Genomic DNA, 12,294 nt, shown 5'->3' with positions numbered 1-12,294 from the left:
TTTCGGTATGAAGGTGTAACAGTGACTTGAATTTTTGATAATGTGTATTTTCATCACATTGTTGGTGTCATAAACACAATAGTTTTTTTTCATTTCCAGATATTGAAATAATATTGAGTAGTCTGTAATCTCATGTCTAATAAAAACAATCAAAATCTCAACCAATACGTAGTATAGTTGATGTATAGTGCAAACAATTGTAGTTTGATTGTAACCAATAGTACGTGAATCACTTTATGGGTTAATAGCTTGTATGATCAGCCTTTTAATTATTCATTAATAGTTGCTTAATCTGATATTTAGCCAGGAAAACGACTGGATTTTGTTTTACAACTTTATCGTAGTATTTAGTGACACCCCTCCCCCCAGTGGCATGGCGTAATGTCTGCAGACTCACATTGCTAGGAACCGGGTTTCGATACTTGTGATGGGCTGAGCGCAGGTAGTCCATTGTGTATCAGATATAATTTTATCATAAGTACTTAGCGAAAATTTTTTAGTATTTTGCAATATGAACTTTGTGGCATATTATGAAATAAACCAACGGAAATATATCAAATTAGGGGGGAGTTTTGTGAAATTACGCGATGTGAGGATGAAACCTTATGTACTTTCTGTTTTCAGAAATATGAATAAATATGGGATTCTGTGGGACGTAAATATACACTTGTATTCTGTGTTTCACAGGCAAACCTTTGTACTTACCATAGCTACAGAATATTTTTACCATTTGACAGACCTAGTTTTTGTAAAATATGATAAAAGTAAATAATCCCAAAATTACTCTACAAAAGTACGACAAGTGGATAGGAACAACATTTCGAAAGAAGTTCCATCAGTAGATCAGCACTCCAGGACTCGCACAGAACTAGGCAGTTGTTGCCCATTTGACCTTTGTAGATTAAAATAAAAGTTTTTATCAGTATGTGTTATGCGGAAAATAATATACGTAAACTGATTCCATAGTCACTTGTACATGACGTCATCCATAACAGTCTTCAACTTTACAGTATAATCTTGCAATATAAAAAAGGCTAAAATTAATTATATGAGTGTTTAGTAAAGTGTTGAGTTCACTGTGTGAGATTTTGAAACATGTACACTAACAAAGCGTGTAAATGAGAAGAGAATTTTTGGAATCGATGCAAGTATTAAAATATGGAAAATTCTGATGAAGGACATTCTCTATTTAACTTGTCAAAATCAACAGCGTAAAAAAACATTCGCTTCCATGTTAAAACCATGACTTGCAATTTATTATGCAGCTAAACTAAGCAGAATCGTGATGCAACACGCACTGTCATATCAACATGACATCGTTACTAGCTGAAGAAATGGCAGGTGGAGCTAGTTTGTCTGTATGAAGTCTAGCATTTCAGAAATTTTATTTCGCAACTTATATATAGAAATATGAGCACTGGAAGAGGAAATTAGTAATCTGTTTAGGCTTACTGGCTTATTAAAGAGAAAGATCGAATAATGCAGGTGTAATAGAATGTTTATGTAATAACGTATGTGACTTGTTACTTTTTATATTGAATTTAAAATATTTTAAAACTATTATTGAAGTATAGAGTTAAGTATTATTTTGTTATATATATTAATTCTTACAAATTATTGGCAGTTAGTTGTAATATATCGTAGAGGTCAAACAATAAATCGCGTAAATATCATTAACAGTGCGGAAAATCATGGAATTTTGTGCAAAAGTACCTCATTACTGAAAATATTGCAATCAGTACCGATGTTTGTTTTTTTTATCATGAGGTCATGGAAGAGTCCCGTTTTTATTGACAACAAACTGAACGATTGTGTTGGTCTGAGTTTCGCGAAATATATTCTCCAAAAAAATGTGACTTATGAAATAGGAAGCACTTTATGCAGCAGACTTTAAACATATTACCTCCGAAAAAGTGTCAAGTGACTATTGTTGGAATGATAATATTATCGTTTAATGTGGCGGAAATCTAATAGCTTAAATTTTTTTAAAGGATGTTATTATTGTTTGTATAATTTTGTGCAAAGCTACTAGAGGACTATTTCCGCTAGCCGTCTCTAAAGTCCAAGTGGGCTACTCGTAATCGAGCATTGGTATTTAACAGTTATTGCTATAACGTACCACCAACAGCTCTATAAAGTTTTTGTTGTTTTTTTGCGCTAATTACTAGACTCTAATAGGATAAAGAACATGGACGTAAACCTGACGATGACCGAAGAAGGTCGAAACGTTGTTCGCTCCTCTGCGTAAAAAAATTTCTCAACCCAAACGAGCCGTTTTTACATATGCTTCAGAATTTTGAGTTCTTCTAATTAAATCTTCAAGATAATTAACAACGTTTTTAGCCTAATTTCGGCCCGGCATGGCCAAGGGTTTAGGACACTCGACTCACAGTCTAAGGGTCGCGGGTTCGAATCTCCGTCCGACCAAACATGGTTGCCCATTTAGCCTTAGGGGTGTTATAGTGTGATGGTTGTTGGTAAAACGTAGTCCAACAGTTGGCACTGGGTGGTGATGACTAGTTGCCTTCCCTCTGGTCTTTCACTATTAAATTAGGGAAGGCTAGCGCGCAGTGGTGGATTTGAGGTTATGTGGATCCAGGGACTAATAATTTCTGTGGGTCCTACATCCCATGTAATTAGTAGCGGGCCCTCATTAAGACCATGGGCCCTGGGGCTGAGCTCCCTATAGCCCCTACCTAAATACGCCACTGTGTTAGCGCAGGTGGCCCTCTTTCAGCTTTGCGCGAAACCCAAATCAAACTATCTTAAATTCTTCATCAATTATTGTTTAAAATTCATTTATAAAGTTTGTTTGTTTAGAATTAAGCACAAAACTACTCAATGGGTTATCTGTGCTCTGCCCACCACGAGTATCGAAACCCGGTTTTTTTGTAAGTCCGCAGACACCACTGTGTCACTGGGGGGGGGGCGTTTATAAAGAGAGAGAGAGAATTCGCATGGCAGCAAGTTAGTAGAATATAAGTCATAAATTTAATCGCCGTGCATAAAATTGGCAAATGTTTGCCGTTAGAGACAGCTAGCCAGTTTATAATTAATCGGGCACCCTTTATTATACAGTGATCGATATAGGTAGGGATTTGTCGAGTAACATTTTGGATCCCACTACAAAATATTTTTGGGAACATCTGATTTTATGGGCAACCAGGACTGTAAATACAGTATTGTGATATGTTTTTCATATCATTTTATCTTTTGTGTTTTTCTTAGTTTTGTTTTGGGTCTAAAACTAATCAAATTATTTTTAAAAAATCACCATTTTACTTGTAAACATGCTCTATGATTACTGATATACAGAAAAGTTTTCTATCCATAAATAAAGTATTCAGAACAAATATTGTTTTAAATAGTGTTAACTAAAATTTAGAGGCTGAACACCATGTTGATAGGTTTTATTACCCACAAGGTATCCAGTTTTTATAGAGCTCTTTCTTTAGCTATAATTGCAGCACTAAACTGAGTAAACATTTAAACATAGAGTGTAATTAAAGTATTAAGCAATTACTGACATGTGTTGAGGGTGTTCAACTGCCCACTCTCACCTTCAAGGACAAAAACTATATGAATACTGGATGAGTAAAAGACAATTCAAAACACTATTTTTTATTAGGTCCTTGTCCAGGGCTGCTTACTGGTCAGGGGTGGAATCTCCCAAAAAATTGATATAATTTAGTGACAAGTGGTAAATTGAAAGATATATTTAGCTTCACATTTAATTTTTTAGTATTTTAAACAGCTTGTCTGATTGAATAGTTCACAAGAATAAAATAGTAGCATCAGTGCTGCATATTCTTGAAATTTCTTTATAAATATAGGATTTCTATGTGAATAAAAAATAATATTTGGTTTTGATAACACACTAGAGAAGTTTCTTAGCTTTGTTGGAAGCACAGTATTTGGGAGAAAGAAGCAAGACTTTATAATTTGTTATTAAACTGAAGTCAGAAAAAGTTGAAGTATAATTAAGGGATAAATGATGAAGTATGTGGTACTACCTTATTTAGTAATATGCAATTTTGTAAAATTATAATTTCTTTTAACTGCTTATTTTATATTCTCCCTTTTAGTTTTGACTGAATGAATGTTTTTTTTTAGTAGTCAAGGTGTAAATCACTAATCTAGGGATTTGCAGATTTATTACATTATGGTTGGATGTCAGTACTTATGCCATGCTAATTGGTTTCCAAAGCATTTAGTTTTGGTAACATGTACCTGTATGATACAAGGTATGAAGAATACAGAGGTGGGGGAAGTTAAGCAGTTAACATTTTATCTTTTTATATGTAAGTAATATTTATAGAATGCTTCCGATAGTTGTTGTTGAAAGTTTTATAAAATTAGTGTACTCTTCAAATCAGTAAATTATGGCCTTGAAAATGACAGTGTGATTCTGAAAAGTCAGGGAATTTTTTCCATTTCCCTATGCAGACTGCAGTTTGTGTTGTTGTAGTTACATATTGCATCTGTACAGGGTGGCCTGTAAGTCCCTACCCATCCATATATCTTATGTATCCAGTGTATCTGTGTGCTGTCCTTCATTCTCGCTGCATAATATTATGTCACAATACGCTCTTCAAGTGTAAATGGGCTTACATTGGCCATATTTTTTTGAAAAAAAGAAACAAATTTATAATACATGCATAATTGAATATGACAATAACATATGGATGGGTAGGGACTTATGGCTCACCCTGTAGTAGGTAGGAATAGTCTGATTAAGATATTAAAGAGAACATCTATTTATGAATAGTTAGGATTAAATAATAGTCATATTATATAAAGTAAGTAATCTGAAACCAGTATATATAAAACACAAAAATTTGTCTGTCTCTTATCTAACTATTCCTGGGTTGCTGGGCCAGTCTCATACAAACTTTATTCAATGATAGTTTGTAATGAAGAGCATGTTAGTGGGGAGCCACAAATCCCTTCACTCCTATTATTGCTGTTATTGAGCATTTATTATATTTGATATAAGATAAATTAGTGTTTACATTCACAGATGACATCAGATCTTTACAGGAAAAAAACAACAAAATTCTATAACACAACAGACACACAATGTGAGGGAAGGCACACAAACTGTTATATCTTGGAGAATATGCTAGTAGTCTCTATGGAAGAATGCAGTGAAACAAAATGGCTGCCATTATTGCTGTAGTATATAAATGTTGTTGTCATTTCTTCTTCAACATCCACCATAAGGCTGGGTGTTGAAAGGGGGTAACAGAAACCATCTCTACTGCCATGAATTTGGCTGGTGCCTCTCCATGGCACAGTATATATATATATATATTATACGTATCATGTTTTAAGTGTGTACATATTAAGTTGTAAAACATACAGAAAACATTTGTGAGGTAATAATGAATACTGTAATAATATGTTATGTTGTTACATAAATTTTGTGAAAGTCAAGGTTTTTGTGTTATTTACAATAGCATCACACTCATATCTTATTTTAAGTTCATAATCAGGATAAAGTGGTACCTCAGCTTGTGAATTAAATAGTACATGTACATAATAAAATTGGTTTAACCCATCAAATTCATGCCTCCACCACAGTTGAATCATCAACACCAAACTGAACTCAGGTCTATGCAGTGTGGTTATTGTTAGTCTTTAACTCTTTTTTTACCTGGTTTATGGAGTAACCTACACAATTCTGTAGAGGTACCTGTATTCCTCTTAAACTAAAGCACAACAAAATGCAAAAAAGTGTACCATGAGTCAGATTTAAACAAATGAAAAATCGTAACTTCCTTTATAGTATCAAAAATGATATGATCCATAATCACCAAATTTATTTACACATTTTTTTTTTCTTTTCATAACTTATGAATTACTGTCGATCCCAGATAAATTTTGATGCTTATAATTACATCATCATTATGTCATTGAAATACTCAGTAACAAAGTTATTTTACTAGTCTAAGAAGCTAATAAAGAAGTTTATAATTTAAAACTGTATGTATATAAAAATCATAAACATCCTGTTAAATGACTTTTGTTTTAAATTTTTAAATTATTCCAATGGCTTTAACTATTTTATATATTTGATGAACATTTTAACAAAGTGATCAAAACATTTCAAAAGCTATTACTGTGAACCTTCAATGAAAAATATAGTAGTTAGAATTTTACATTAGAGTTTGAGATTTCAACTGATAATCTTTTATTTATTTTAAAACTTTAACTAACAAGGGAGATTGTTAGTAAATCCATAAAAATATCAAATGTGATTAGGTTTTTATTAGGGACTGTAATCTGCTTCTCGTTATTTTCACCTCAATGTGCTTTTCTGTTCTTTAATTTAGTTTCCTGTGGAAAACAAGAAGAATCTGTTGTTACTTCAGTTGAACAAAGCCAAAAATCAACTTGTATTGCTGTAACAGAAGAACAAAAACGAAAAACAAGGTTTTTTGTTACACCAGCAGAAACAAAGCAAAAATCAGGCTTTATTGTTAGAGCACAAGATCAAAGGCAAAAACAAGGGCACATACTTGAAGCAGCAGAACACGAACAAGTTACTAATTCCTTTGTAGCAGTAGAAGAACAGAAACAGAAATCAAAGTTTCTTGGAAAAGAAGAACCAAAACAAAAAGAATGGTTTTCTGTTGTACCAGAGGAGCATAAAAGAAAGAAAACTAGTACAAAGAGCTGCCAATCAGTAGTAAATCAGACTGTGAAGAAGTCATTTAGAAATCATGTAGTAAGAAGAAAAGAAATCAAATGTGAAAATAAAAGTAAGCTCAGTTCATTGATAAAACCCAGTAACAATGATACATTTACAATAAAAGAAAAGACTCAAGAACAAGCCAGAATATGTGAACTTTCTAAAAGAAAAAGAAAACTTGTTGAATGTAAAGAGCCTGTGATTAGAATTCAGAGAAACTCTTTTGTTGTTCAAGACAGTAGAACACGCAGCCAGGGAAGAGCTTCTGAACATAAAACATTAGAAAGTAATAGATTGTGCAGCAAGGTCAAAACAGAAAAGGAGAAGGAAGCGAAGGTTGTAGGAAATAAAAACATTAAAACAAAGTCTAAATTTACGGTAGTTGCTGCTAGACAAAATGATTCCAGTATATCCACTGTAGTGGATGTTGTTAAAAGTTTACCTGTTGTCTTATCACCTTCGTGTAAATCATATTTGGCTGAGAAACCAAGCAGTGTTTCTGTAACTTGTTCAAAGACTCAAACTTTAGACAGTGTGGTCCAAGCAACAACTTTTGGGATTAGTACTTCTTCTGTTGTAGTGTCCAGTGATCATGGTAACTCAAGTCAAGTACAAGGTGTGGCTAATCATTTCCCTACCCCTGAGATGTCCACTTTAGAGGTGCAAAAAACTTTTGTTGAGGCCTGCACAACTGACAGTTCCCCCAAACATGACATCAGCATATCCATGATAAACAACAAAACTGAATCAATAAATGTAAATAAAGACTCTAATCAAGTGAAGAATACCATCAGTAACATACCTCACGTTGACTACAACTACATTCAACGTGTCATGCATCCAGCTGGAATAGTTCACACAGCAGTCTCAGCTACAGGACCTTATACTCAACTTTCCAATGTCACTGAATCCATTCGAATGTCAAGTGCACGTCTACCACCTACTCAGCTTGGAACTTACGGTATTACTTCTCCACGTGTGTTTCCTACACATCCAGTACCTGGTTTAGCCAGCTCTAGCCATATGGACCAACACACACTTCACTCTCAAGTATACCGTCAGATGTTGCCACAACACACAATGCTTCCTCCACAGTATGGAACACCTGTGGGAGTAGACGTGTTATGGACTCAGAAATATCCCCATTTGTCCTCATTGCCCAATTCTTGGGCCCTAGCACAGGCTCACTATCAAGAGGAACTACGTGTAATGGCCCAAGAACGGGATAGGCAAAGCAGGGTAGAGAGGTAAGGATATTAATGTTTTAACAATTTTTTCCAGCTGTTAGTTTTGACTGTATTTCAAACAAATATCACAAATTGACAACTTGAGACTTTCCAGTACTGAAAATGTGATTTTGTATCATATTAAGTGGTACACTGGATGTATGGGTATGCATTTGTGAATAAAATAATAAATTCATATTGTTCAACCAATTGAGTTAGGGCTATGGTATATTTAGCAGTACGAAAAAAGTAGATGAATTGTGTTTATAAACCAACATTATTGTAACTGCTGCTTCTTCAGGATTATATGAGGTGTATGAAAAGTATACAATACTGAATTTTTTATTACATGTAATATATATATATGTAAATAAGGCAGGTACAAAGAGTGATTTTTTGTGGTTTGTATTTCTCTAATAAGATATAAAGTTATTATTTGTCAATTCTAATACTGTACATTCCCTCACAGTATTGTAAGTTTCTTTTTTACTCTTGATTACATAGGTATAAATAGAAAAATGAATGATACTTGAGTGAACTGTGCTGTGTTAGTGAATATAAAAACTTCCTGCATAATATTTATGAACAAATAAAACATTTTTGTGATCACCATTGCTTTTTTAACTAGGTGACTTAATTATTCTAACTTATTACTGAAATCCTGTCTTTATTTAACAACTGCATTGTACATGGGCATATTTAGATTTTTTTTTTTTTCAGTGAGGGACCAAGTTTTCTGGGGGCAGCAGTTGAAATTGTAAACTGAATCATATATATATATACATTGTGAAGGAATAAAAAAATGTTTCATGTTTTCTGAGTGGACAAGAGATCCCCTCCCTCTCCAGGACACTTATAGCAGTGTTTTGCTTGTAATGCTTATCACAGAACTGGTATTTCTGTATAGTATAAGGATAAAATCAACCCAACTAAAAGATAAGTTTCTGAAAGTTTGAGATATATATATATATCACCTTTTACCCAATTCAAACATTTCTGTTGGAAGAATTTAAACTTTTTCATTTTGATGTGTAAAATTCAGTAGACGTGTGTATATACACACATATATTTTTTGCAAGTATGCCAAAAAATATTTTTACAGTAAATCAGTTGATGTATAATCATATGAAAATCAAAACTTTTTACAGCCTTCTTACTTTTTAAACTGATGATTGCACTTTTGTTTTTGGTTAAACCACAGTGCTCTGAAACTGCTTAGATATAATCTTAACAATAATACTTTTCACTGCCTAGTCATATTCTTTCAGTATGTTATTGTTCAGGGTTACTGGTAAAAAGTGGATTTCCATGCAACCAGTATACCTCAGTGACAAGTGGTAAACCTAATGATATATTGGGCTTCGTATTTATTTTTTAGTATTTTATACTCTGGCTAAATAGTTCGTAAGAATAAAATAGTTGCATCAAGGCTGCATATTCTTAAAATTCCATTATAAATATAGGATTGTTGTGCGAGTACAAAAAATATTATTTGTTTTTTACATACACGTCATAGGAGTTTGCCCAGTATTTTGAAGAAAGACATGAGGCCTTATCACCTGTTATTAAACTGAAGTTGGGAGAATTTTATAAAACAAGTTAACTGGAATTTACTGTTTTAACATTCCTCTTTAACTTGTGTGTTGGATTTCAAAATATAGCGCAGGTAAAAAAATAATTTCAGATCTTCTACCTTTTGTCTCGCACAAGCCACTCACTGCCAAGTAACCTTTTCATTATTGCTAGAGCTCATCAATTGGGCAGGACGATAAGAGACAAAAACGTTTTTGTATATGCAGTATAATAAATAATTTAAAATTTACGTGGCTTCTGAAGTTGAGGAGATTGAAGTATACATAGTGGGCTGTAAATACACCGCAAAGTTGTTTTAGAATGGTTGTTAGCGGCAAGTTTCATAGTCGTTTTTTTGTTCGAACGATTTTTTTTTTTTATTGTCGACAGCGCAGGTGTTAGAACGTTTTGTTCGGCTGTTACTTCGTGTTTTCATTAAAATATAATAACACATCAGTTAATTATGATGAAGTTCACATTTTATAAAAATCAGTAAATTAGGCCATGAAAAATAGCATTTTGACCTTTGAAAGCCATGGAATATGTAAATATCATTAGCTTGCACCATGTTGTATGGTCTTTCTGATTTTACTTACTGTGGCAAACGTTTCTCCGATAATATACCAAAGTTGAACTTCCGTGACGTTCATCATTTGGATATCATATTAATATTGTACAGAGTTCGAGTGTTCATTTTTAGTCTTAATATTTTGTAACATAATTCTGCCTAATTCTGTGTTTAAACCTGCCATGTAGCAGTTATTAGTGATTTCGATACTATTGCCAAATATTTATCACACTGTTCCACTCTTTCCTTACTGAATTCAATTCATCGAAAAAATAAGAAACATTAGTAGTTATATGGCAATATTTCTTCGCTGAGATAATGGAGTAATTTGTGTGTAGTAGCGAACAATGGAATTCTGGTTTTATTATATTCTCAAACCAGTAGCACGTTGTACAAAAAAAAATATTAATGCTAAACTTGCCAAAGGACATGCGAGAAATTATGAGCTATAAATTGCACTGTGAGAAACAAGCTTAAAATCTTCAGATAGGACACATAAAGTATGTGTTTTAATTTTATCTTATATTATCCATTACCCACTCAGTTTGTTTATTGACAGCCGCCTGGCTAATCCTCACGAAAGAAGCTTAAATTGGACTATGTGTGTACTAATTTAGCGTACCTGGCTGTTTGTCGGAATGTTCATAGTTACACATGCCTCTGAACACGGATAAAAATGGCAGTTAATTCCTCTGCTCGTCTAAGAGTAGCTGCGTTAGATTTTGGCACTTTTAACTGCCAAAATTTCCTAAAATTTTGACCTTACCGTTTTGCCGGAAACTTCGGCAATGCGTAAGGTATCATTCGGGTTAAAAAAACCGTACCATAAACAAAACACAAGTCCATTAAAATTTACCATTCGCATCTACTATTTATTAACCTTTTACATTGTATTACTTCTTAACCTTTTTTTTTCGCTCTTAACTCTTTACACTATATAAAATATTCTGCAGTGTTAATTCGTAGTAGTTTTGAGGAGTTTAATGCAACTGCCTGTCGAGAAAAAAAAAGAACGCCTTGGTATCCGTATTGAAAGTTTCACCTTTATGTTCTTGTGTTGTGTCATCGAAACAACTTTACATTTATACGTAATCGACCAGACCTTGCCTGGTGATTAGGGCACTTATTTCGTATGCTGCTAGTTGCGGGATCGAAAACCGCCACCAAACAAGCTTAACCTTTCAGCTGTGGGTGTATTATGTGGGTACAGAGTAGTTTGAGAGTTAGTGGTGATTGGTGTTGACTACTTGCTGTCTCATCTCTAGTCTGTTACTTGAACATTTGGGATAGCACAGATAACCCTGTAGCATATTTGCGAGAAATTCAATAAATATATATATATATATATATATATATATATAAATATTTTAATTATAATATAATTTTAAACGTTGTGCATTTGAGTTGAAGTCGAACTTATTTTAGATAATATAAAGACTCATCTTTATCTTTTGACAATATTTGCTAGAGGTGATTTAAAAAAATGGATTTAAAAAACGTTAAGATGTATTGTTTATCTCAATTTATCATATAGTGTTCTAAGTAAAAACTGTTGTTGTCACATTAAATTAAAGGGATTAGATATGCGTTGTGAAAACGTATAAATTGCATCGTTTAATATCCTTTAAGGTATTAATTATGCCAAAAATAAAAACGTAGGCCCGGCGTGTTAGTTTTTTCCTGGTTTTTGTATTTATGCCCTTCGTTCGTCGTTATTACCTTTCTCCTTGTGCCGAAACTTTCCCTGAATCAATTCACGTTATAATAAAAAAAATGTATATATAATATATGCTATTTAAGATTTAGAAAATAATTATTAAAAATCATTTACTGCTTTAGTTAAGAACGTTTAAAAATATAGTCCTCAAGTAACTGCCCTACTTAGCTGAATTCGAAGCATTTAATAACAAACCCCTTATCTTTACATGACGTCATCTTGCCCGTAGTTGAAGGGTGGGACTCGGAGCACTCGAGTATGAGCAGTCTTTGTGCAAGATAGTCACGTGGGTCAGTGACCTGCTCTGCGGCTGTTGTCAGTGCCGTAAATGTACTTGTACGCAGCCGAATCGCGCGCCCTTCTCTTTGTCTGCAGATGGTTGCGGAATTACAGTTTTTTTTATGGGGCCGCACATTATCCTATGCAGTTAAACTTTAGTAGCGTATGTTCATAAGATACTAAGCTCTTCTCAGTTTGAGATATACTTCTCTTTACATGGCATTATAAACTTCTTGCT

The 12,294-nt window shown here is 33.4% G+C and overlaps 1 protein-coding gene across 4 annotated transcripts in view; it reads left to right on the top strand.

Annotated features, from left to right (window-relative positions):
• Positions 1–12,294, top strand: part of LOC143255703 (uncharacterized) — a 150,315-nt gene that overhangs the window by 93,746 nt on the left and 44,275 nt on the right. For all 4 annotated transcript variants that reach the window (XM_076511776.1, XM_076511777.1, XM_076511778.1 and 1 more), the window contains one exon: positions 6,336–7,941. In XM_076511776.1, coding sequence (XP_076367891.1) covers positions 6,336–7,941 — 1,606 coding nt within the window. The remainder of the gene's footprint in view (positions 1–6,335; positions 7,942–12,294) is intronic.

The sequence above is a fragment of the Tachypleus tridentatus genome, chromosome 7, assembly GCF_004210375.1.
Source record: "Tachypleus tridentatus isolate NWPU-2018 chromosome 7, ASM421037v1, whole genome shotgun sequence".
Lineage (NCBI taxonomy): Eukaryota > Metazoa > Arthropoda > Merostomata > Xiphosura > Limulidae > Tachypleus > Tachypleus tridentatus.
The sequence above is the reverse complement of the archived record's forward strand: the minus strand, read 5'-3'. Positions and strand labels throughout refer to the sequence as shown.